Source organism: Panthera onca, chromosome A2, assembly GCF_046562875.1.
Source record: "Panthera onca isolate mPanOnc1 chromosome A2, mPanOnc1 haplotype 2, whole genome shotgun sequence".
Lineage (NCBI taxonomy): Eukaryota > Metazoa > Chordata > Mammalia > Carnivora > Felidae > Panthera > Panthera onca.
Window position 1 is genome coordinate 4,987,551 of NC_138340.1, and position 26,006 is coordinate 5,013,556.

Sequence of the window (26,006 nt, forward strand, 5' to 3'; positions counted from 1 at the left end):
GCCCTGGATTCTACTAGGACCTGAACCCCACCCCCACCTCACAAGTAGCCCGGTTTGGAGAAGGGTCATGACCACTCACATGGGGTCCCCCGGTGCCAGGGGCAGGGTGGTAAGCAGCAGCAGCAGCAGCAGGCTGGGGCCTGAGGCAGGCCCCATGGTGCAGGGACGGTGGAGGGACAGAGGGACGGAGGAAGCGGACTGGGAGGGAATGAGCAGAGGCTGCTGGAGGCTGCCTTTTATCTGGCTCCCGCCTCCCCCCTGCAACCTCAGCCCAGCCCGCAGCTCCCGTGGCTTCCCCCTTCCTGGAGCTGCCCCAGATTTCTCAATACCATTTCCTAAGTTTTTCAATCCCTGGGGCCAGTGTGTCCTGGGGTAACTAACCCAAGGGCATGTCCTCCAGCAAGATGGACACACCTCCCCCCTGCCAAGGTCTCCCTCAGGGTCAAGGTCAGTTGGCAAACAGGGACCTTTCCCTGTTGCACCTACTTAGCGGTGGAGGAACACTGAGGGCCAGAGAGCTCCCCACCCCAGGTATCTGGGCCTGGCGCCCAGTCAGTTTCTGGCCATGCATTTGTTAACCAATGCCTTCCTATGGGTTCATCTCTATGCCCATTGTGCCCGGAAGTGTGGGAGAGGGATGGCAGGCAAGAGAAGCCAGCAGGGGAGAGAGAGGAGGAGGCCTGGAGGATGGGATTCCCGTTAGCTGGCATGCCCTGCCCAACATTCCAGCTATGGAGAGCAGGAGGGCCAGGCTGCCTGGGTTGAGGCTAAGTGGGGTCTCTGGAAGGCACTTAACCCTAACACAGTATTGGCTATGTGTCCCCGATTCCAGTTGAACTGGTGTCCTGAGTTTCGTCTGGCACCCCAGCTGGAGGAAGGAGAAGGGGAAGGAAGGGGGAGGATTTCTGGGTGGGGGGAGCCCAGGCACCCCTCTCCCTCCCACCCCCTTGAGTGCAGTGATTTCCCTGCTGCACCCCCCACCCTCACCCTTGAGTCGGTGCCAGGCCTGGGAACAGCGGGGACTGCCCCTCCCCTCCTGGCCCCCCACTTCCAGGATGGGGTCCTTGCTACACTGCTTTCTGAGATTTTCCCTCCAGGACCCATGGCCTGGGCCCCTCCCCCACCATGCAGCCCAGGCCTCCCCTTCTCCCCCTACTCATTACTCATTAACTGGAAGGTAAACTTGGCCCGGCTGGGTTTGATCTGCCCCATGGCTGCTTCCCCCACTCCCCTGCACCCCTGACTCAAGCTCAGGAGAGGCCTGAGCATCAGGGACCCCCACCCTGGAGGGTGCAGGGGCAGGCTGTACATTCACAGCCGTGAGCGTCCCTCTGAGCATTGGGTGACAAGCCAGTGGCATGGGGCAGGCAGAGGCCCAGCCTGGTGCCCCGCATGTGGTGAGGCCTCACCGCACATGGACTGTATGTTTATTTTTTCCAACACCTGCTTCTCTTCCTCACCTTGTTTCGCTGACAGCCCTGCCTGTCCTCCAAGCCGTCCCCCATCGTCCTCCCTCTCCCCTACATTCGCCATCCCAGAGTATCTGTCTGTTGTCTGCACCCCTGTGGTCTGTGGCCTCCCTGCTGCAGAATCACTTCTTCCAGCCCATGTACACACACAATATCGTATTTCATTCCCTGTGAATTGGGCACGCTTATTATCACACCCATTTTACAGATGAGGAAACTGAGGTTCAGAGAAGTGAATTGACTTGCACTGGGCTACACTTAATCTGTCTCCTGTCCTGCACACTCGCACACAGTGATATGCACAGTGACAGAGGAGACCCACCTGCCACAAGCCCTGAGCCCCTACTCACCACTAGGGGTGTGACCATCTCCCCCAGCAGCCAGCAGCAGCAGCAGGAGGCCCAGGCCCAGCTGGCACGCACTGCAGGGCTGTCTTCACCTGTGGCTGCACCCCAGCCTCGTGCATGGGATGTCTGTCCGTCCACCATCTACACTGAGGGCCGTAGAACTGTCTCTCCATGCCTGAGCAGATGAGGTCCTGAGTCACCTCAGGGCAGGGCTAGCATGGCTGGGTCCCTGAGGGCAGGGAAGAAACCACAATTGCCCGATGGTCCTGGGCTTCACACGCTGCAGACAGGCGCCTGTGGGTACCTGGGTTCAGCCTTTGGTCACTCCACGATCACATATTTATAGATACGTGTGTGCCAGGCACTGTTCTAGGTTTGAGGCCACAGCTGTGAACAAGACAGACAAAAGTCCCTGGTGTTAAGGAGCTCCCATTGTTGGGGTGAGAGACAATGAGCCTCGTAAAGGAGAAAATACTATATAGTGTTTCAGATGGTGGTTAGGGAAGTGCAAAATACAAGAGTGGTTTGTGTGTGTGTGTGTGTGTGTGTGTGTGTGTGTGTGCATGCTGTGTGCATGTGTGCATGGAGATGTGTGCAGGTGCAGGCATGCATGTTGGTGCATCTATGCACACATGTGGGTGTGTAGGTGTGTGCATGTAGATGAATGGGTATGAGTGTGCATGCCATGCACGTGGGTGTCTGCAGGTGTGTACATGTAGGTGCGTGTGCGTGTGAGGTGTGCATGAGTGTGCACGTGCATAAGTGTGTGCATGTGTGGTGTGCATGCACGTGTGTGTGCATGTAGGTGCATGTGCGTGTGTGGTGTGCATGAGTGTACGTGCATGCAAGTGTGTGCAGGAGCAGACACACATACGCCCGCATGTGTGGATGTGTGTACACGTGCATGAGTGTGCCTGTGAGTGTGTGTGTGCATGCTGTGTGCATGTGTGCATGGAGATGAGGCAGGTACAGGCATGCATGTTGGTGCATCTATGCACACATGTGGGTGTGTAGGTGTGTGCACGTAGATGAATGGGTATGAGTGTGCATGCATGTGGGTGTCTGCAGGTGTGTGCATGTAGGTGCGTGTGCGTGTGAGGTGTGCATGAGTGTGCACGTGCACGGGTGTGTGCAGGAGCAGACACACATACGCCCGCATGTGTGGATGTGTGTACACGTGCATGAGTGTGCCTGTGAGTGTGTGTGTGCATGCTGTGTGCATGTGTGCATGGAGATGAGGCAGGTGCAGGCATGCATGTTGGTGCATCTATGCACACATGTGGGTGTGTAGGTGTGTGCATGTAGATGAATGGGTATGAGTGTGCATGCATGTGGGTGTCTGCAGGTGTGTGCATGTAGGTGCGTGTGCGTGTGAGGTGTGCATGAGTGTGCACGTGCACGGGTGTGTGCAGGAGCAGACACACATACGCCTGCATGTGTGGATGTGTGTACACGTGCATGAGTGTGCCCGTGAGTGTGTGTGTGTGCATGCGTGCATGCATGGATGCAAGTTTAAATTGGAACTCACAGACAGGTGGTGTAACCACCAGCCGCTAGGTTAACTAGGCTAAATCCAAGGCCTGGAAGTCGTCCCGGGGGCACCTCGAACTGGCCTGAGTAGCCCTCTTTCTCTTCTCCCCCACATCCCACCCTTTCGCAAGCCCTGGCCATTCGGTCTCAACGTCTGATCTGAACCCAGCCGCCTGTTTCCAGACCCACTGCTACTACCTTTGCTAAGTGCTGTGGGCTGAGTGTCTGTGCCCCTCCCCCGTTCATTTGGTGATGTCCTGATCACCTACCTGATGGCCTCTGTAGGTGGGGCCCTGGGGAGGCGGTGAGGTCAGGAGGGTGGAGTCTTCCTGAATGGGATGAGCGCCCCTGACGGGAGGCCCTCTCCCTCCCTCTCTGTCTCTGCCATTTAAGACGTTTGAGGACCCAGTGAGAGGGCCACTGTCTACAAGCCAGGAACAGAGCCCTCACCAGAGCCCGACCAAGCTGGCACCTGTGTCTCAGACTTCCAGCTCCGGAACCCTGAGAAATGCATGTCTGCTGTTTGAGGCTCCCGGTGTAGGGCATCTTGTTACAGCCGCCAGACTGCACTAACACACTAGGGCATCCGTCATTTCTGGCCTGACTCTTGCAGTGGTTTCCAGCTGGACGTTCTCTCTGCCTCTTGCCACCTCATAATTCATTCTCTGCCCTCTACAAGTGTGAACTTGTGTATTTGTTTCCTTTAATTTATATGGTTTAATTTAATTTACTATTTTCTTTTATTTTAGAGGTGAAATTCACATAACGTAAAAGCAACCATTTTAAAGTGAGCAGTTCAGCGGTATTTAGGGCATTTCCACAGTCGGACAACTCTGTCTGGTCCCCAGACGTTTTCAGCGCCTCGAAAGGTAAGCCCATACCCATAAAGCAGTCCCCACCCCCCAGGCCTCCCAGCCCTTGGCAACCACTAGTCAGCTTTCCTGCTCTATGGAGTTACCTGTCCTGAATAGTTCAGGTATTTCATAAAAGTGGAAATACACAACCTGTGGTCTTTTGTGTCTGGCTTCCTTCACTGAGTATAATGTTTTCAAGTCTCATCCAGGTCCTTCCTTGTTAGGGCTGAGGAATGTTCTAGTGTATGGACACATCCCAGTTTGCTTGCCCATTCACACGTTGAGGGATATGCTTCAGTCGTTTCCACCTTTGGGCTACTGGGCAAAGTGCTGTTATGAGCATGCTCGCACGTATATTTGTCTGGGTACCAGCTTCCAAGTCTTTGGGCATATAGCTAGGATTGAAGTTGCTACCATCAGCTTTCTAAACACATAAGTCAGCCTTCATGTCTTCCCTGCTTAAAATATTGCGGTGGCTTCCCATGGAGGCCTTGGGGGCTAGCACATTATGCCTCGTGGCCCAAATCTAGCCATCCCCCTCTGTGTGTACGGGAGTGGCTCACTTTAGTGAGCTGCAGATACCCACCAGGGTCTTCCCTCTCTGCCTGTTCTCCACTCTGCTCCCAGTGCCCATCTCCCTGACTCACAGCCAACATCTCACCATGTCCATGCCCTGTGCTGGTCATACTGGCTGCCACCTACATGTTGGAGAATCCTGTGTTGGTAACTACGGGGCACTGAGTGAATGAATCTCATCCTGGGGGTTGGTGGCTCAGCGAGTTGCCTTGCCTTTGACAAGCTCATCCAGAAGAGAAAGTAGACCTTGGGATGGAAAGGTTGGCTGGGATCTGGGTATCACTGGATCAGAGAGAAACGGACCTAGGGGTCACCTCCTACTGCTTCCACCTTTCTGGATCTCCAAACTGCTCCCCTTTGGGTGAATCCCTTATCATGGAGAGAACAGCTCTGGCTGCTGGGCATAGAGGATGCCCCCCACCCAGGATGGCCCATCCCATGTGAAGAAGGCATGGCGGGACACAAGTTTCCTCTCTTGTTTCTTAAGTACCTTCATGATCTCCTTGATTTTATCTTGGCCCTCAAACCTTAAGATATTTACTATCTGGCCCTTTATTTTTTTTTTAAATTTTTTTTTTTCAACGTTTTTTATTTATTTTTGGGACAGAGAGAGACAGAGCATGAACGGGGGAGGGGCAGAGAGAGAGGGAGACACAGAATCGGAAATAGGCTCCAGGCTCCGAGCCATCAGCCCAGAGCCTGACGCGGGGCTCGAACTCACAGACCGCGAGATCGTGACCTGGCTGAAGTCGGACGCTTAACCGACTGCGCCACCCAGGCGTCTATCTGGCCCTTTATAGAAAAAGCTTAGCCTTCTCCTGAGCTTAGAGTAGACACAAAGTGATCTTCACTGTCTTGAAGTTCATACCCTGTGCTCACTTGGCCTCAGGCATCTTGAGGACTTTGTATATGCTGTTTCCTTCATCTGGAATGTTCTTTTCCAGATTCTCCATGGCTGGCTCCTCCTTGTCATCTGTGTGTTGGCTCAAGAATTCCCTCCTGACAGAAGCTATCCCTGTATTCCCTGACCATCTACATTAGTCAGGGCTCTCCAGAGAAAGAACCAGTAATATCTCGTATCTGTCCATCCATCCATCCACCCATCCATCCATCCATCCATCCGTCTGACCATCCATCCATAAATCCACCCATCCATCCATCCATCCATCTGTCCGTCCGTCCATTTATCCATCCATCTGTCTATCCAACCACCCATTTTGCAATCCATCCATCCATCCATCCATGCAACCATCCATTTGTCCATCCATCCATCCATCTATCCATCCATCTGTCCATTCGCCCATTTATCCATCCATCCATCCATCCATCCGTCCATCCATCCATCTGTCCGTCCGTCCATTCGTCCATTTATCCATCCATCCACCCATCCATCCATCCATCTATTCATCCATTTATATATTCATTCATCCCTTCATCCATCCATACATCCATTCATCTATTGCCTACTATCTATCATCTATCTATCTATCTATCCATCACTTAACGATTTATATGTATTATCTATGTATGTATGTATGCATGTATGTATCTGTGCATCTATCGATCTGTGTGCACACACGCATACACACACACACACACACACAACTTATTTTGAGGAATTGGCTCATGTGACTATGGGGTTTAGCAAGTCCATAATCGATGGAACACATCAACTCCACGCTGTCTTTAGAATGTGAGTTTCAAAGATCATGTCTGTGTTGTCACAGTCTGGAACCACAGGTGCTCAAACAAAAAAATACCAATGTATTAAAAAAAAAAAAAGGAAGAAAATTAATCCCAGGGCAGAAGAAAGGGAGAAATTGGCATGAAAAACATGACAAGAAGGACATAAAGGTGGGTGGGCAGGTGTCTGGTCAGAGGTCACCTAGTGAGGCTGGGACACCTAGTGAGTGGTGAGAATTTTTGAGTCTCCCCTGGACAGGGGTGCCTGACAACCAAGAATGGAAGTAGCAGGGTGACTGTGAATATATTTCTCCCATATTCCTGGAATTGGGAGGTGGGGCTTACAGGCACTCGAGGTCTTAGGGGAAATGGGTGACTGCCAGTCTCAGGACTTTTCTCATGATGACCTTATCTACAGCCAGGAACTGGATCCCACCATCCATAGACCAAGACTTACTAGTGGTGTTATTAATCAGAAGAGGCACCCAGGGGCCCAGTTTCCAACAGCAGCCAGTGAAACAATTTGCCTGTGGCTGCTGCCCCCCACGCAGCTCAGGTGATGCTGTGACCACAATGCCCACCTCCCCCACCCCTGCAATCTGCTCTTGAAAACAGACTCATGCCTTCCACTCCCTGGGTCACTCATATATCCGGTGAAACCTTGCCAACCCTGCCCCTTATTGCCGCCGCCTGGGAACAGCCAGGTGGAATGCAGGCAAAGTAGTGAATGGCGTTGCACATGCCCTAGAGATGATGGGCAAATGGAAAGAAGGTGAGAACAGGTGGGGAAGAAGGTGAGGAGGTGGAGGATCCAGGTGGGGAGGAAGGTGAGGAGGCAGAGGATCCAGGGGGGAGGAAGGAGAGGAGCAGGAGGATCCAGGTGGGAGGAAGGTGAGAGGGGGAGGATTCAGGTGGGAGGAAGGCGAGGAGGCGGAGGATCCAGGTGGGGAGAATGTTGAGGAGGGGGAGGAGGGGGAGGGTCCAGGTGGGAGGAAGGTGAGGAGGAGGAGGGTCCAAGTGGGAGGAAGGTGAGGAGGAGGAGGGTCCAAGTGGGAGGAAGGTGAGGAAGCAGAGGTCCAGGTGGGAGGAAGGTGAGGAGGGGGAGGATCCAGGTGGGAGGAAGGTGGGGAGGGGGAGGATCCAGGTGGGAAGGAAAGTGAGGAGGCGGAGGGTCCAGGGGGGAGGAAGGAGAGGAGCAGGAGGATCCAGGTGGGGAGGATGGTGAGGAGGCGGAGGGTCCAGGTGGGAGGAAGGTTAGGAGGCGGAGGGTCCAGGGGGGAGGAAGGAGAGGAGCAGGAGGATCCAGGTGGGAGGATGGTGAGGAGGCGGAGGGTCCAGGTGGGAGTAAGGTGAGGAGGGGGAGGATTCAGGTGTGGAGGACAGTGAGGAGAGTGAGGGTCCAGGTGGGAGGAAGGTGAGGAGGGGAGGGTCTAAGTGGGAGGAAGGTGAGGAGGAAGAGGTCCAGGTGGGAGGAAGGTGAGGAGGGGAGGGTCCAGGTGGGGGGAAGGTGAGGAGGCAGAGGATCCAGGTGGGGATGAAGGTGAGGAGGAAGAGGTTCCAGGTGGGAGGAAGGTGAGGAGGGGGAGGATCCAGGTGGGAGGAAGGTGAGGAGGCGGAGGATCCAGGTGGGGATGAAGATGAGGAGGCAGAGGACTGTGGAGCCCTCGTGCATAATGATGCTCGTGAGGGCTGGGGTACAGCAGGTGAGGATACTGGTACCCACACAGTGGATGAGAGAAGGATGTAGGTGAAGATACTGGTGAGGACCCAGGGGGGGAGGCAGAGGACACACAGGTCTCGATGCAGGTGGAAAGAAAGCAAGTAGGTGAGCACTTGGCGCAAATGCAGGCTCACTTCAGACTACGTGTGGGTGCAGTGCAGGTGCATGTGGGCGCGGGCTCCCCGGGGGAGGAAGCAAACGTGCAGGTGATCCACAGGGAGGAAGGAGTTGCAGGGGAGGAGGCAGGGGATCACAGCTGCCTCTTCCTCCCTCTCCAAGACCTTCCGACTTTGGGAGACCCATGAACTCACAGGGAAGCTTTATTGTGGGGACTGTGGGCAGGGGTCAGTTGGGACAGCCAAAGACAACCATGTTCTCGGTGAAGTTGGCCAGGTCTTGACACAGCTTCTCATTCTCCTCATCCTGGCATTCATCAGCCTCTGGCCACTGTTCCAGCCAAGTGTCCTTCCCAATGATGTAGCTGATGCTGCAGGGAGGACGGCAGGTCAGGATCAGGGCAGGGAAAGCATGGGAAGGGGCGACCCACTGTGGGGGGTGGGGCATGCACAGGGCTGACACTCACTTGGGTTTCTCTCCCCACAGGTCGGCGGACATGCCCCACATGAGGTAGTGTTTCCCCTCCTGCAGCTTCAGGGCTTCTCTGCACTTGATGTGGCTGATGAACCTGCGCTCCTGTCCAACCTGCACCTCATCAGAGCCTGGAAGGGACGGACAGGGACGCTGAGTGGGGGAGGGCAGGGAACCAGCAAGAAGGAAGTGGAAAGACAGAACACAGACTGCAGGGCTGACCTGATTTGATGATCTGCTCGATGACCATTACATAATCATCAAAGTCTTCTGACAGCTCCTTCTTGATAAGCCTGGTCTTGTACACTGATGGGGGAGGAGGGGAAGGACGGTGGGGTCACAGGCAAGGGGGGCTGCGGGGACTCTCAGCTTCAGGCGCACCTGGGCATATGGCGTCCCCAAGCAGATCCATGCAGGGTCACAGCCACACGTGCAACAGTCCCTGCCCCCAGTAACACACCTGCCACATGTGTTCCCACAACCACCACATCACACAGCCACACACGGCCATGTGCACAATTACAGTCACCACAGTGGAGTCCTATGCATAGCCTCCCATCCGCTGTCCCCCACAAGCACTGTCTCTTATCTCCATGGCTTGGCACGACTACAATGTCACACACACAAGGGACAGACAAGCATATCCGCTCTCACACTGGCCGCACACCCGGCCGACTCATTAGCATGGCTCCCCATGCACTCATGGCCCCTCATAACACATTTACACCCACACACACATGGGCTGCAACCACAGCCTGACGTATAGCCATATGCAGCCAGGGGCACTCACAGCCAGTCACACACACAGCTATGGCCACGCAGTGTCGCTCACCCAGGCACCCACAAGCACGTGCCCACTCACCGTAGTCTACTCCTGGTTCACAGGCCTTGTCCAGACGGTCGTCCAGGGTGATCTTTTCATCCATCGGGTGCATGAAGCAGTTCTCTGTGTGGTGGATGAGTGGGGGACATGGTTGTATTACATGCGTTGTCCAGGGCCCCCCACCCCTGGGTCCGTGTGGGTGTCCACTGGGTGTGGGCTTTCAGAGCCCCCTTGGGCCACCCCCATGGAAGGAGGATCCAGGGGTGTGTGTCCACCCTTCCTGGCTTCTCTGCACCCACCCTCAGCACAGCGGCACATGTCTTTGTGACAGAGCTTGCTCAGCAACCCGTCTTCTTTGTCTGGGTGGTAGAACCGGATGCAATTCTCATCTGTGGGCAGAGTGGCAGGGAGGTGTCAGAGGGCTAGGGCCTCCGGCCCAGAGACCCAGGGGCTTGGAGTCCCAGCTCCAGTCCCTCAGACCTGGAGAGGCCAGGTCCCCAACCCTGGGACCCTCAGGCCCCCGCCTCGCACGGATCCCTTGGACCCTCAGGCCGCCCAGGCCCCCCAGACCCTAGGTGGGCTGCTCACCCAGGTTGTAATAGGAGTACACCTTGACCGACCCGGGCTGGATAAGCCCCACGTTGAAGTACTGGTGCACTTTGAAGGTCAGACAGTCCTCCTGGTCATGTGAGATCTGGGGGGAAAGAGGAGGCTGGTCAGTGGCGCGACAGGTCGTGTGAGATCTGGGGGGAAGGAGGAGGCTGGTCAGTGGGGCGACAGGTCATGTGAGATCTGGGGGGAAGGAGGAGGCTGGTCAGTGGCGCGACAGGTCGTGTGAGATCTGGGGGGAAGGAGGAGGCTGGTCAGTGGGGCGACAGGTCGTGTGAGATCTGGGGGGAAGGAGGAGGCTGGTCAGTGGGGCGACAGGTCGTGTGAGATCTGGGGGGAAGGAGGAGGCTGGTCAGTGGCGCGACAGGTCGTGTGAGATCTGGGGGGAAGGAGGAGGCTGGTCAGTGGCGCGACAGGTCGTGTGAGATCTGGGGGGAAGGAGGAGGCTGGTCAGTGGGGCAACAGGTCCTGTGAGATCTGGGGGGAATGAGGAGGCTGGTCAGCGGGGCAACATAGAACGGAGCCCAGCATAGGGTCCTGGGGGCTAGAACAGTGGTGGAGAAAGTGAGGGAGCAGGAGTCTCCACCAAAAGACTGATGAGCACTTCAACACAGCCATTTTCCACTTCACCAAGGCTCACAGCTACATTATCCCTGTCAGCTTCCTTTCCTAGTTTAGTGTGGCCATGTGATTGATCAGTTCTGGCCACTGGACTGCTGTCTCTGCCCATAAAAACATCCATGGTTAATGGTACTGATTGCTATATTTAAAAGTTGTTATGGGATGGCATCAGGAGGGCATAGTCGGTTAAATATACGACTCTTTATCTCAGGTCAGGTCATGATCTCATGGGTTTGTGACTCTGAGCCCCACATTGGGCTCTGCTCTGACAGCACAGAACCTTCTTGGGATTCTGTCTTTACTTCTCTCTGCCCCTCCCCTGCTTGTGTTCTCTGTCTCTCTCAAAATAAATAAACATTAGAAAATTTAAAAGAAAAACTTATTGAGAGGCTAGATCTTAAAAGTTCTCATCACACACACACACACACACACACACACACACACGCATGGTTAAAACTATGAGAAGTAATAAATGTGTTAAGTAAACTTATGGTGGTGATCATTTCCCAATATACACATACATCAAATCATTATGTTGTGCACCTTAAACTTACACAATTTTATATGTCAGTGATACCCCATTCAAGCTGAAAAAATAAAGACAAAGGGAGAGAGAGAGAAACAGAAATAGATATGCATAGACAGGTGTACTTGGAGGAACAGGCTAGCACTTAATGAAGTTGGGTAGAGAGTATATGGAACTGTGTTTTACTGCTCTGCAATTTCCCTGTAAGGTTGGAATCCTATAAAAATTTAAGTGCACAAAAACTCCAGTACAAGAAAACGTCAACCACTAGCTCATGCACAATCCTCTTTTCTTCCAGGGAGGAGGGGTCCAGCAGAGGACTCTAAGATCCTAGGGATTGCAGAGCCCCAAGAAGGAATGTGAGCGGATCCCTGACTTACTGTGTGGAGCAGAAAACCCTTCCCTTAGCCTCCCAACTGGACTTTACCTGAGTGGGAGGCACAAGACTCTTGTGTTGGGACCCTCATATTCTCGAGAGGTTTATTACAGCAGCTAGTGTTACTTATGCTGACTAATATGGGGTGAGGAGACTTTGGGACTTTTGGAAGTTAGCAGGGGGCATGTGAAGATAGGGAAACGGAAAGATGTAAGTAGGGGAGAGGAGGAAGCTCAAGTCAATGTTAGAGAGGAAGGCAGTGACAGAAAGTCAGATGGAGAGCAAACACGGAGAGAGAAAACCCAGGGGGTGCGGAGCAAGGGGAATGCTTTTCAGCACTGAGCACTTTATTTTTTAAACCCAAGTGGCACCCTTCAAAAGTTGTTTAGGACTATGATGAGAAGAAGTTGGAGGAAGCAAGTATAAAATGAGGTTGGAATGAGACTGGTCAGAAGGTAAGCTGCTTAGAAAAGATGAGATGACCTGGGTTGTTCACCTTACTTTATATGCCCCTTCCCTCCACCACCTAGCAGCAGCAGTCTGTGCTTGGGCCCCTGCTTGGGCCTCATGTGCACCAGATGCAGGCCAGTCTGTTGGAGGTCAGATCCCCATCGGAAGCCTTACCTTGTCCAGGTAGATGATGAGGGTGTTCTTATTGGAGAAGGCCTTGTTAAGCTCATACTTAGAGATGTATCTGTCAACGCCGTTGCTCAGCTGCGGAAGGGTAAGACTTGTGAAAATTGCCCTCAAGCCTTTGTCCACTGATGCCAGCCCCCAAGCCCAAGCCCTTCATACCAGGTCAAGGTCACCAGTGTCAGGAGAAAAGCCAGTCATCATGGATATATCCAGGATCGACATGGTAGCATCCTGCTCTCCCAGGTACCTGTATAGGGCAGGGGGAGGGCACTTGGGTCCCAGGGCAGGATCAGCCCTGGGGCACAGTGTCTGCACAACGGGGTCTGGTCAGAGACTGGGGTTACTGGTTCCCACACAGCAGCACAGAAGGATATTAGATTGTGGGAAACATTCCCCAAATGGAATGAAGGAAAGGCAGTGTCATGGTCAAGGTGACTAAAAGCTCAGGCTCTGGAGCCCCTTTGCACGGGTTCAAATCCCAGCTCCATATGACATTTGATGAGTCGCTTGACCTCTCCATGCCTCAATTCATCCAGAAAATGCAGACGAGAAAATGTTACCATGGTCTAGCTCAATAACGCCAGGCCCCCAGCACCAGGGTACAGTAGTCAATTGCATAAAGTACGAGTACAAATCTTCTCTCTGGATCTTGGGTCCACCAATCATTGTGCAAATCACAGACACGCATCACGGTCAGTGACCAATCACGTCATTCCTTTCAAAGTCTGCCCGTGATGGGTCACTGAGCAGTTCATGCACAGATAGCAAGGCCTGTGGTTGTGGTACTTCCTTATCTCCCAGGGATAAGCCGCATGACGTTTCACAAAACTGGTCAACTGGCAGAGGGATCTGCCAGCCAAGATGAAAGGCAGCAGAGAAATGAAGACACTGGAGGTAAAATTTGAAAGCACAGAAATGGAGTTAGAGAAGGAACAGCAGACTGTGCGAATGTCACCCTTGCTGCCATTGGAGGGACCGACCGGCTGTCTTGTGACATCGGCTGCTCAAAAGATTAGAGTTGGAAGCTGACCTAACTTAGAAGGGAGCGTGACAATTCACTACGTCATAGGAAAGATGCCGGCTCAGTCCTTATCCCAAGTGACACAACAGAAGGAAGACCCACAGCACTTTTGGTAAGTGTTTTACAAAGGAGAACAAGAATTGCTTGTTATCTCCATGTTCTAATGTTGTAGTTTACAGCATGCTAAACAAATTCTCATGTTACTGTAATTTCCATTTCTCTTTACCTTCCTAACTGGCATTTTGAGAGTTCTGAAGCTGTGATAAACGCTTTAAAGGTCATGCAACAATGGCAAATTCCCCCACTGATTTGTTGACACTGCTTGAATAATTTCAGGTTATGGGGCCATCGCTCGTGTTGGACTGCCAATGCAAAGTGAGGACTGCCTGGGGTACCCACCTCCTGGCAGGTACTTCAGACAATACCAGATGCACAATACGCTCTTAGAAAGGATTAGGTCATGGAAAGGAGAAGTCTTGCTATAGACAGAGGAATGGCCAAGATGACCCCCAGTGACCCATCACTTACTTGGTACAGATGTCAAGGATCATGGTGTTCAGGGCTTCCTGAGGCCTCTTGACTAGAAACACAGACAGAAGAATGGGAGGGGGGTGTCCCTGGGTCCCAACTCAGGAAGGAGGCAGACATTAGAATGAGGGCGGGGGAAGGGTAACAGGTAGGGTCTTAACTCTTTTACCATCTTCAGGAGCTCGTCGTATATCAACCCTGAGGTCAAACTTCTTGCAAGTGCGTTTGCTTTTGAGCTTGGCATGGTACATTGTCACCACCTGGTGAGATCACAGGGCAATGCAGTGTCAGCCCACTTGAGTTGAGAAGAGGGTCCCTCGGGGCCAGAGGGGCTGAGAGAAGGCGGGCCAAGCTGGCGTGTGTTCCTGTTCCTTACCGACAAGGTGCCTTGTCCCTTCCCTTTAGCTGTTACTACGAAATCCTCATTTTTCTTGGTCTGCAGGGAGAAAGGAGAGAGGAGAGAAGGTATTGGTACCAAGCCCTCCCCTAGCTGCAACTGCCCTATCTCTTGCCTCTGGCAAACCCTGGCTGGTATGAAGGGGGACAGCAAGGGTTTGGCTAAGCAGCTGTACCTCTTCTGACCGCAGGAGGCTAGCAGATTCCCAGAGGATGGTGTGCTTGATGAGAGAGTTGCGGCTGGGCAGTTCAATGGATACTTCCAGGTTCAGGTCCTTGTGGTCAGGGACATCCTTCTGGTATTGGGCCAAGGCTTGGAACACCATGAAGGTGGCCTAGAACCCATGAGAAAGAACGAGGGTGAGCCAGGAGACTGAGAAAGGGGTTAGAACCCACTGTAGAAGGAAGAGACTCATGTCAGAGGGTGGGGGATATTGACACTTTAGCCTAGGAACCCCTGCCCTAGAGAAAGTGAGGATAAGATTAGGGGTTGTTATACACTGAAGACATGTCCTAGATTCTCCAAGAGACAGAGACTTAGACAAGAGCTTGGCAGACTGAGAAGGGGTCTAGAATTCACCAGAAATTGCAGGCATCAAAATGAAACTTTAGCAACACTGAGAATATGGCCTAGCCCCATCCACAGGAGAGTCTAAGACAAGGGTTTGGAGTCACTGAGAATGTGTTTAGAACTTAGTTATAAAAAAAAAAAAAAATGAAGTTGAGTCTGGAGATACTGACCATATGACCTAGAATCCAAAAGGGACACTGAGAATGTGACTGACAGATCACCAGAAAGAAAGGGGGTCAAACTGGAGCCTGAGGTTATTAAAAACCATGTTCTAGATCCCACCAACCAGGGTCAGAGAGGCTTGGATGATGTCCTAGAATAGCCGAGAACATGGTCTGGAACCCACAGTAAGATGAACTAACACTGGGAGCCTAGTAGAACTGAAACATGGTCTAGAGCCCACAGGAAGATATGAGCTAACACTGGGAGCCTGGCGGAACTGAGAACACGGTCTAGATCTTAGGAGGTTCGGAACACAGTTTGGGCATTCAGCATGTAGTGTAGACTCCACCAGTGCATTCACGGCTAAAAATCCACTCCAGCCACTCTGGCTTGTGGACAGAAGGGCTGCCCCTCTGAGTCTTAACATCTTCTCTGGGAGACCAGTGGGAAGCCAGAGGAGGTAGGCATGTAGGTGCCTGGGGGATATGGGGTCACTTGCCTGGGTGGAGCCGTAGCCCCCTCCGTAGTATCTCTGCTCATTGAGCCAGGTTGCGACGGGGCGTACAAAGTCAAAGTCTTTGAGCACCAGCAGGGCCAAGAGGGCATAGGATGTGGCCTCCACACTGTAGAGCTTCTTGCCAGGCTCCTCCCACCTTGTCCTCTCTGTAGAGAGAACCCCCACCCCCATGCTGATTGCACTGTCCAGCGAGGAGATGGCTCAGAGAAAAGTCGGAAAAGACTCATGCTAGACTCACACTAGAACTTCTTGTTCACATGTCCTGACTGACACCCAAGGCACTCACTAGCTGGCTCCTGCCTACTCTTTTCCTTCATTAACCTTCACTCCTCCATTGAAATGCTCATCTGCAGCCCCACTGATTTACAGATTCCCTAAATTTTCCATGCTCATTCTTACTTCCTGGGCCTTTTCGTATTCTGTACCCTCTATTGGAGCACCTTTTCTCCACCCATTCCTGCTTAATCCCATCCTGCACAATTCAGCTTCAATGGCACCCCAAGAGTAGGTGAGGTCCTCCCTTCTGTCTCTCAAAACATCCTGTGCTGTCCTGTCCCAGAAGTATGATGTTCTATATCAATCTATTAACTCATTTCTTTCCTCAACTGGAGTGCGAGCCATGATGGCAGGAGCTGTGCTGTATTCACTGTGATGTCCCAAGTGCCCACAAAAGCACTTGTGGCAGAGACTGACAGTAAGAAGCATTCACTCCTCTGGGGTGCCTGGATGGCTCAGTTGGTTGAGTGTCCAACTTTGGCTCAGGTCACAATCTCAAGGTTCATGAGTTTGAGCGCCTCATCAGGCTGTCTGCTGTCAGCACAGAGCCAGCTTTGCACTCTCTGTCTCCTTCTCTCTCTGCCCCTCCCATGCTTGCGCTCTCTTGTTCAAAAATAAATGAACATTAAAAAAAAAAAACCTGTCCCCTCATTTCCTGGGCAGAGAGTTGGACTACATCTCCCAAAAGTCTTTGTAGGCAGGTATGGACACACAACCGAGCTCTGGATGATGGCATGGACACTGGCAATGTTAGGGGCCCCTTCCATGCCTGGTCTACCTCCCTTAAACAATCCACCTGACCATTTCCCCTTATGCTTAGATGGAGTGGATCCCAAGCACCCCGTGGTGGCAAAGTCATGAAAAGATAGAGGCCCAGATCTCCACATGACTGTCTGGAAGAGAGCTGTCCACCAACAACAAGCTTCCATTGTGCTAAACCACCTCAGTATATGTCCTGACATATGTTACATCAGTGAGTGCAAACCTGATGCAGTATATTACCTGAGCCAATGATTAAGTGCTCACTGTGTGCTGGGCACTGTGCTAAATTCCCTATGGCATTATCTTATCTAATCCTAATTACCCTTGAGATAATGACGACAACAACATCGGAATAGAGCTCTCACTGTATGCTAGACCTTCTACCTACATTACTCCTTCAATCTTGTCAACCACCTATGATGTAAGTATCTTCTTCAGATGAGGTCCAGGGAGGGTCAGTGACTTTTACAAAGTCGCACAGTGAGAATGTGGCAGAGGGGGATTTGAATTTGGGTCTGTCTGATGTCAGAGCCCACGTCCTTGTTCCTGTGTCATAGCAAGTGCTCAAAACATAGCTGTTGAATGAATGATGCTACCTTCTTGTGTAGCTTACAGTGAGGATTTCTCACACCTCAGACCCATTCAGCCAGCAGGGCTTAGCACCATCCACTCCAGCTCAACCTGAAGCTGCCCATCGTAGCATAGCTTAGAGCCACATGCCAGCTCAAGATGACCACCCCCAAACCCTGGCCATGCATGCCTCTTTACCTCACCAGGCTGCCACTCACCTTTGGCTACACTCAGAAATTTTTCAAAGAGGTCTTTCTCCAGCCTGCCTGACTGGGCCAGGGCGTAGCCTGCAATGGCCACAGAATATGGTCTCCGCAGGTTCCTATAGTGGAATTCAATATAATCTCCGGCCTTAGTGATGCTGCGCTCCAGGCTCTGTGAGAAAGAGGATTGGGTTCTCTGGTAAGGTGCATATTGCTGCCACAAAGAGCTGGTAAGGATCACACAAGTGCCACTTCCTGGGTACCAGGATGCTTTCTGTCCTTGGGACATATTTGTTTTGGATCTTTTGTTTCTTTTTTCTTTTTTGGATTTTCCAGACATTTTAGTCACCGTGAACTTGATGTGCCTGGGAGAGTTTATATACCCAGTGGTGTACTGGTAACAGTTTACGCACCAGCTCTCCGGAGTGTGTATGGGGGCCAGGGGTCTGTTTTATCGCCTGCCAATTACTGTGGTGTAAATGCTCCCACTGTGGGCAATTTCAAGCTACCAACGTAATGGCCCTCAACATAAAGGGGAGAATATGTGTCGCAGATAGACACTCATGACCTAGTATGACCCAGCTTCAGCACCCCACTGGGAAACCTCTTCTCTAATCATCAGCTTCACAGCTAACACTTACTATATGGCAGTCACACAGGCAATCGCTGAACTTCAGGATCCCATGGGGTTGGCATTATTTTCATCATCATCTCTACTGCACGAATGACAAGATTGAGACCCAGAGAGATGATGGAAGGAGGAAGCCATGATGTGTAGTGTTCGCCAACTTTCTTGGTGTAAATATTACCGTGGCCAAATTCAAACTATGTGGAGTCAGTGAATGCAGAGTTGGGGGGAGGGGGGCAGTAGCACAGAATTAGATAGCATTTCCACCTTATAGGTACATAACCCCGAGATGGATAGATTTGTCATAGATAATGAGGGAAAGTAATAAAACAATCAGGAAGTGATGAGTTTTGAGCGTTTCTTACCTTTGCTTTTAATGCTTAGTGTTTAGTCTAAAGCCAGTTTACATAATTTGCTTGAAAAGAATGATTGTGTTTAACAACTAGCTTGTGAAATTCCTGGAAGTTTAACGGTTGGCTTTCACAGACTGATCTCAGCACACTCTTCCCAGTAATCTGCGTCCCAGTAATCTGGGTCTACAGCCTATGCTATACTCAGGCATAGTGTTGCCATTTTGTAGAAGAAAATGTTGGTGCCTTGCAGAAGAAACTAATCCTTTCCCTGCCAGCTGCCTGCCCTCCATCTACTCTTAACTTTTGCAGAAACTTCGGTCTTTCATTCACTCGGCCACAGTGGAAGCAGCCATATTTGCCCAGTAAGACCTACTTCCTGCCCTCAGCTGATTGGCCCAGGTATGACCACCTGACCCCGGGTGGGCCAATCAGAATTTCCCCCATGGGAATCTGAAAGCTCTAGGTTTGGTCTGGCTATTTCCCCAAGGAAGGCAGCCAAGTTCTGCTGGGCAGGCTGGGTGGCAGGGAGAGAGGAATTATTGGGCCCAGAACGGCCTGGGTCCCTCTGAGGCCCTCAAGTCAACAGCCCTGTCCCCTCTATCTTGAGTCCGATGAAGGGAGGGGCAGCTGTCTGAGGCAAAATCCTGGGCTCTCTAACTTGGCAAGCTAAGGTCAAACAAACCACTCTCAAACCCCAGGACAAAGCAGAGGGAGTAATTGCAGAGACTCTCGGGAGTCCGTCTTTCTAAGCTTCTCTGCTTCAGAACCAAAACCAGAGGAAAAAGAGACAGCCGTGAGCCAATATTTGTAATCATTTCCTTTTTGGGGGCATGGGCCCCTTGGAAAATTTCCTAAAAGATCTCCTGAACTAAGAGAGTAGCCTTGATGTGTTCTTGGGTCTGGGTTGTGCCTTTTCTTCAGGGAAGCAGCAAGGTATGCTGCACTGATCATGTAGCAGTGATGGGGAAAGCAGGCTGAGGGGGCTTTTGTTGAAATTGGCTGACACTCTCTGGACAGGGTAAAGCAGGCAGAAAGGACCCATTCTTTGATCTCTTTCTGTCTTAGTTTTCTCCTCTGTAACCTGGGGATAAGAAGAGTAGCCTACGTCTCGAACTCTTAGAAGGATTACAGGACTTAGCATGTGCAACACTTAGATGAGCATCTTAGTTAAATGCACAAAAAATGCTGGGAATTATTATGGTTTTATGGGCATTATGGCTGCTGTGGTGGCTGCTATTGCACTGGGAGGACCGGGAATCACCTGAATGCAACAGCCCACCCTCCAAGGTGGATGTGCCCTGGGTAGGTGAGAGGAGGAGAGGGTGAGCGGACACTTACGTTGACCTGATCATTGCAAAACTCTTTAGCCTCTTGCAGCGCAATGAGAACAAAAGCTGTGAGGGCTACATCCTTCTCCTCGTTCTCCCGGAAGCCACCCTAGGATGGGAAGCGGGAAATAAGGATAGGGTCACCAGTATGTCCCCACATGCTGACCAATCTCCTTGTAGGGTGAGCATGTCAAGGCATGGGTGAGTCTCTCCTCAGTGTCACTCCCTAGGTGGGCCACACTCTTCAATATTCATTCATTCAGCAATTGTTGCTCATGCTGTGGAAAAGATGGTGGGTAAGAACCCGACACCAGTCCCACCCCCACAGTGCTCCCCATCTAGTAGGGGAGACAGACGTGAACCAATTGGCTCACCTGTATACATATCGTTACAAATTGGTGAGTGGTGCAGGAGGAGAAGTGGATGTGGCAGTGAAATTGGAAAGTGGGAGTGTGACTTAGTTGGGGAGATCAGGAAAGATTTCCTTGCAGGATGACCAGGGTTGGCATGCCAGACAGTGAGAACAGCATGTGCAAAGGCCCTGTGGCTGGATAGAGCAAGGCTCCTTTCAGTGCAGATGGCATGTGGATGGGGATAGGGGGACGGTGTGAGACTGGAAGTCTGAAAAGTCAGGCTAAGGCAGTGATTCTCCACCTTATGCATGCATAGGCAACTCATGGCAGGGGAAGTGGAGGTTGTAGCAACTGTGAATCCTAGGCCCTCCTCCTGAATTTTCTGATTCCTGCATCTCAAGTCTAGATTGAGAACATACTTTTATAACAAGTTTGAAGGTGATTATGCAGCTACTGGCCTGGGGACCACATTTGGAGAACCACAGCTGGGAAGGGTTCTATATTTTCAGAGCAAAGGGGGGGGGGGGACTTTGGTGTTGCACTAGCCTCTGAAGGTCTCTGGTCTTCGCAATGGGAAAGTGACACTCTCAGCTGAAGGGGTAGCCTTTCATGTCTAACCTGTTACAGGCGCCCTTCCCCCAGCATGCCCATAAGTCCTGCTTCTTACAGTCATTTCTTGATGAATTACGGGCCCATCTTCCTGGAAGACCCCGTCAGGCTTCTGCTTCTCCAGGATCAGCCATTTGACAGCCCCGCAGAGGACTTGGGAGTTGATGGCAATGAGATTGGCTGCCAGAGAGAAGACCTTGACCACGTAGGCTGTCAGCCTGTGGGCGGCACAAAGCGTCAGCCAATCGCCTCCGGGATCCAGAGACTGCCATTCCAGGAAACCAATGAGCAGAGAGGGGCGGGGCCTACAGGCTGGCCCAGCTTCCCCACCCAAGTTAGGCGCCAGCCTAGCCACAGGGGACGCTTAATGTCCACAGGCCACGTGGCAGCTCAAGGTGGGCGGTTCATCTGTGTGGGCTGAGGGTCCATAGCATAGGGCCCTTTGGGCGAGACCTGGCGGGACCACCCAAGGCCACCTTGCTCAGTGGGGTGCCAGACCACTCACCAGGTGCTGGCTTTCCGGTTCTGGAAGGCCGCAAAAGCCGAGTTGTCTTGTCTGAAGGCCAGCTGCTGGGAGTACCCTGCAGGGAAGCCAGAAGTGTCTCCAGAGGAGCAGGGGCTGAGTGGAGGGGCTCAGGGGACAAGGATTCTCTGAGGGGCAAGACAGGGGTTCAGTGAAGAATGAGGGGCCTCAGGGATGAGCAGGGAAGTCTGCTAGAAGAGCGGAAGGGACTTCTAAAAGGGGAAGGAGTTCTCAGAGGAGAGGGGTTCAGAGAGGCAAGGGGGCCTCAGGGAGAGAGGGAGTTCTAGAGGGCTCAGAGGGGCCCAGGTCTCAGAGAGGGCAAAGGTCAAGGGAGGTCTTTGAAAAGAAGGGATCCTGAAAGGGGAGGAACTTAGAGGAAGGGCGTGTCCCTGCTCTGGAGGTGGCTGGAGCAGAGAGGGTCTCCCAGGCAGACCCACCCTTTTCGATGAGCTGCAAGGAATCCTGCCTCTTTTCCAGGCCGAACTTCTCCCACTGGTCCGTTTGGTCCAGGTAATGGACTGCGATGACTGTGGGTGTCATTCCTATCATGTTCTGCTCCCCACAGCCCGAGGGGGTCACGATGAGGTGCTTCAGTCGCTCCGCGTCAATGGCATCCTCAGTCAACTGAGCCACTGGGGTCCCTGCAACCCAGCAGGAGGACAGGGCTCAAGCAACTCACCCACCATGGGGTGGGGTGAGAAGGGCCAGGGCTGTCCCCAGCGATCCCAGGCTCCAGGCAGCCAGTGCCAAAGAGGTCAGGGGCAGTTGGGGGCTGAGGGGACGTGATGGTAGGAAGTAGGAGGCGGGGGTAGGGGAGTGGGGAGGGTGTCTACATTTGTAGGGAAGGGAGTCTTATGCTTCACAGAAATCTGCTCCCTGAGCCTCTTGTTACAAGTGGCAAATTAATTCCAGAACAATCGTCACCAATACTTAGATCATGCTTCATGCAGTTGCCAGGCGCTGTTCTAGAGAAACATCAGACAGTATCTCATTTAATCCTCTCAACAAGCCTTTGATATAGGTACTATTATTCACCCCATCACAGATGAGAAAACCAAGGGTCTCTCCCCAAAACCTTACAGCTTACAGGTTACAAGGTGCTTTTCCAGGAACTTCTTTTCCCTTCTGGCTCCAGTCGTCCAACTCAGGCAATTAGTTCCAGAATTTCCTGCTCTTGAACTATACTGTTTCTCATTTAAGCTTCTCTATCAGCAAAGGCTATTTGCTGAACTAAATACTGCCTGGAGCCTTCTATAAAACAGATCAAGGAGGTGGCCTGCTGTTCTAGCTGTAGTGGAGGCAGGGGATGCACGGTAGTATACGTGCCCAGAATTAGGAGAAATTAGGTCCCCTTCTCCAGAGCTGTGCCTTCCTGGGCGAGGGTCAGTGGCAGCTCACCTTGCAGGAGGATCCTGGTCTCTGAATCTGTGTCTGGTACCTGGTCACTGAGGTCTGCGGCGTGGACCTCCTCTCGCTGCACTCCGTCTGCCAGTGGAATGGGAGGGACCCATGGCGTCACCCTCTCCCACAAGGCCCTGATTCATCCCCTACCCCGCACCCCCAGGTCTCACCCTTCTGCTGTGGATGACTCACTTTGGCCCCGGTTTTCTGGATCCAGTGTGTGAACGGCCACAGTTTTGTCGACTCTGATCCCTTCAGGCTGAACAGTGTTGGGATGGGATGGGGGAGGGGGAAGTCAGGTGAATAAAAGAACAGACACAGCTGATCAGCAGGGCATGGGCACGATGGCATCACCCATCCTAGTTCTGTGACTGGGAGTCAGTTTACCCCCACTGCCTCTCAAATGTCCTTAAAATAAAAGAATGTGCATAAAGTGCTGAGTACAATGCCTGGCACTTAGTAAGCGCTCAGTTAAACTAGGGGCTATCTTATTATCAGTGTCCCAAGTGAAGCTCTCCTTCCATGCTGGACTGCTGCTGTTTGTGCCCTTCCATCACACATTCTCCTTGAAGCTGGTACTAATGCACACATTTTCCTTTGGAGACCCAGTCTCCTCCGTGGCATGCTGGTAAACATTTGGTAGCCATCTCTCCAGGAAGAAAAGATCCTGATTTGTGGCACTGGCAGTTTCCATCCTGCGAACATCCCTGCCACAGTAGATTTCAAGCTACCAGCATCAGAGGGTGCAGAATTGGGAGTTGTGGACACACTGGCTCTGGGGAGCCTTGTGCAGGCTCCGGCGCCCTCTGGGGTTTCTTCCCATTGGTGCCACACTGAGCCACCCTGGGACCCCTGATAAAAGGGATAATTAAGATTGTGCTCCTGGGGGTGCCTGTGGGGCTTGGTGGAAAAGCATGGGACTCTTGATCTTGGGGTTGTAAGTTCAAGTTCCACATCGGATTACTTAAAAATAAAATCTTGGGTCGCCTGGGTGGCTTAGTTGGTTAAGTCTCTGCCTTCAGATCATGATTTCATGGTTGGTGAGTCTGAACCTTGCATCGGGCTCAGTGGTGACAGCTCAGAGCTTAGAGCCTGGATCTTGCTTCAGATCCTTTGTCTCCTTCTCTTTCTCCCCCTCTCCTGCTCATGCTCTGTCTTTCTCAAAAATAAATAAGCATAAACAATTTTTTTTTCAGAAAATAGACTCTAAAAAATATGAGTTTGGTTCCATTAAAGTCAGGAAAGAAAAATATAATAAATTCTGGCTTCGGTATAAATAAGACGTGTCACTGTAAAATAACAATGTCAGTTTTAAAGCATTTGCTTTTCAGCGTTTCAATATTTTTTCAATGACTTTAACATTTCGGGGGAAAATTAACCACTAAACAATTTCAACCGTTAAAAAAGACACGTAGATGGGGGCCTTCATTTGTCCTTTAGCTTCAGGCTCCTATTGTGGTTTGACTTGGCACTGTCTCTATTTAAAATTTTGATCTTTTGTGTATCATGGATTTTTTGGCATTAATTTTGATTCCTTACAATATTGCATTAAAACAGTGTTGCTCTTATGATCTCACATTTTGCTTGGAAATATTAAGGAAAGATGATATGAGGCTTTTATTTTTATTGAAGACTTGATCTCCTATTATATTTGAGAATGTTCATCACTAGGAAAGAGTGAAAATGTAAGTGTTTCGCACTTACTCACCCTAATCCTGGCCTTGCTTCCGAACTTGTAGGACTCCCAAGCATCCTAAGCTGGACACTGGACACTCTTGGTGTCTCAGAGTCAGTGTCTCCAACCTGGGTTGACAGCATGGGGAGACAGGAGCCTCTCCCAAAGGACAAGGGACTGCAGGTGCCCCAAGGACTCACCACGACCTTCAAGGGTTTCTTGACACCATCCATGATGAAACGATTGTAGACCGCAGCCTTGACCTCCACCTCATGTAGACCGACCTTCAGAGGCACGACGACAAAAGGCACAGCCATTGAGGACTTGGCTGGGATTTTCAGAATCTGCTGGTAGCGCTTCTTGGCGGTGGCCAGGCTGCAGAAGGCTGGGTTGTAGAGCAATTCCACCCGCACCTGCCAGGGAGAGAGTATCAGTCAGGGGTGCAGGTGCCACAGCCACCTCCCCCAACCATCCAAGCTCTCCATCATTCCTCTGCCCCCACCCCCCTGGGAACCCACCTTGAGCTCCCCAACATCCTGGTAATTGTAGAGCACGGCTCGGATCTCCACTTGCTCATTGCGCACGACAGAGTAGGGTAGCCGCAGGTCGATGAAGAAGTCTTGCATCACCGTGACCTCATAGGGGTCAGCCACGCAGATCCCTGCCCAGGAGTGGAGTGTCAAGGGAAGAAGGTGGACAGGCTCTCAGTGCTTACCCCTGACTGCGGGAGCTGTGTCAAGCTCAGCCTGTGTTTGTGCAAGCCCAGGGGCTAAACAATTGCACAGGTGACACGTTACCAATAGTGGTGGCAGCTGGGAGTCACTCTCATGTACGGTTTCCATTTTCTTCTTGTAGTTTTACTCATAGGTAGGTGTGCAGAGGGAAGGGTTCGAGCACACCCGAAGGGTCCATACCTGGGCTCTCCAAAATGGTAGCCTGAGCTCTCTCTGGTTCCTGGGCACTTGGAATGTGGCTAGCTCAGAAAACTTTTTAACACATGTTTGGAACAATTTGCATATGCCAACCTACCTTTTCAGCTGTACATTTTGCAAATCCTACAATACAGATCAAAGTATTTCTAATGAAAGGCTAGGGGTGCCTTTCCTCTGACTGGCTCAGTCAATGGTGGGTGTGATTCTTGATCTGGGGCCATGAGTTCAAGCTCACGTGGGGTGTGGAGATGACTTACAAATAAAATTAAAATCTTAAAAAAGAAAAATGGTAGCACCCTCATTGAAATGTTCTGCAAGTATAAAATATATGGTACATCAAAGGCTTAGTATGATGAAGTAAATGCATCTTTCACAATTTCGAGATATTAATAGGTTACTCTTAAATATCAATAGATGATTATTATAACATTATCATTAGCATGATGGTGGGTTTTTTTAACATATTTTTCAGCATATTTTTTCAACGTATTTACCACAAGTTGCAAGAATAACATTGTGGAGATATTTGGTTACAGAAAATGTATGATAAAATTGATTTCACCTCCTCTTTTTTTATGGGGCTCCCAGAAAATTTAAAATGACATGCAGCTTGCATCGTATTTCTGGTGGACAGTGCTGATCTACAGGCAGTGAAAATGACTGCAAAAGCGATGGTAAATTTGTGATTCAACAGCTACTAGGTTATATTCAAGCAAAGGGTTGATGCAAACAGAATTTGCAAAAGCATTATCATATTAAAAATGTTACACTAAAAAAATAAATAAAAATAATGTTACACCAAGAAATGATTAAAATTTGGGGAACTGTGTGTCTCAGTCA

General features: G+C 51.3%; 2 protein-coding genes and 2 long non-coding RNA genes across 5 annotated transcripts in view; 2 read left to right on the forward strand and 2 right to left on the reverse strand.

Moving 5' to 3' along the window:
* LOC132675338 (complement C3-like) overlaps positions 1-241 on the reverse strand; it is a 45,403-nt gene extending 45,162 nt beyond the window's left edge. The window contains exon 1 of the mRNA XM_078443495.2: positions 80-241. Within this exon, the coding sequence (XP_078299621.1) occupies positions 80-156 (77 nt within the window). The 5' untranslated portion in view covers positions 157-241. The remainder of the gene's footprint in view (positions 1-79) is intronic.
* The window catches only part of LOC145713220 (uncharacterized), a 53,195-nt gene extending 45,731 nt beyond the window's left edge, over positions 1-7,464 (forward strand). The window contains exons 2-3 of the long non-coding RNA XR_014136220.1: positions 7,254-7,350; positions 7,423-7,464. This is a non-coding gene — a long non-coding RNA (uncharacterized LOC145713220). The remainder of the gene's footprint in view (positions 1-7,253; positions 7,351-7,422) is intronic.
* Positions 7,465-7,798: 334 nt separating this feature from the next.
* Positions 7,799-8,089, forward strand: LOC145713221 (uncharacterized). Its single transcript, XR_014136221.1, has 2 exons — positions 7,799-7,856; positions 7,919-8,089. It is a non-coding gene; the product is annotated as an uncharacterized LOC145713221 (long non-coding RNA).
* A 392-nt stretch (positions 8,090-8,481) lies between these two features.
* The window catches only part of LOC132674756 (complement C3-like), a 38,176-nt gene continuing 20,651 nt past the window's right edge, over positions 8,482-26,006 (reverse strand). Inside the window, exons 20-41 of one of the 2 annotated variants that reach the window (XM_078443492.2) lie at positions 24,753-24,895; positions 24,435-24,647; positions 22,752-22,818; positions 22,557-22,643; positions 21,596-21,799; positions 21,141-21,216; positions 20,694-20,853; positions 19,684-19,782; positions 17,380-17,536; positions 15,536-15,699; positions 14,480-14,638; positions 14,284-14,343; positions 14,077-14,167; positions 13,908-13,959; positions 12,518-12,605; positions 12,347-12,436; positions 10,179-10,284; positions 9,890-9,979; positions 9,630-9,713; positions 8,990-9,073; positions 8,763-8,898; positions 8,482-8,666 (exon numbers count right to left, since the gene is read on the reverse strand). In XM_078443492.2, the coding sequence (XP_078299618.2) occupies positions 8,525-8,666; positions 8,763-8,898; positions 8,990-9,073; positions 9,630-9,713; positions 9,890-9,979; positions 10,179-10,284; positions 12,347-12,436; positions 12,518-12,605; positions 13,908-13,959; positions 14,077-14,167; positions 14,284-14,343; positions 14,480-14,638; positions 15,536-15,699; positions 17,380-17,536; positions 19,684-19,782; positions 20,694-20,853; positions 21,141-21,216; positions 21,596-21,799; positions 22,557-22,643; positions 22,752-22,818; positions 24,435-24,647; positions 24,753-24,895 (2,552 nt within the window). In that variant the 3' untranslated portion in view covers positions 8,482-8,524. Of the gene's footprint in view, positions 8,667-8,762; positions 8,899-8,989; positions 9,074-9,629; positions 9,714-9,889; positions 9,980-10,178; positions 10,285-10,340; positions 10,383-12,346; positions 12,437-12,517; positions 12,606-13,907; positions 13,960-14,076; positions 14,168-14,283; positions 14,344-14,479; positions 14,639-15,535; positions 15,700-17,379; positions 17,537-19,683; positions 19,783-20,693; positions 20,854-21,140; positions 21,217-21,595; positions 21,800-22,556; positions 22,644-22,751; positions 22,819-24,434; positions 24,648-24,752; positions 24,896-26,006 lie in introns of those variants that run through there. The other variant, XM_081791465.1, reaches the window with a different exon arrangement.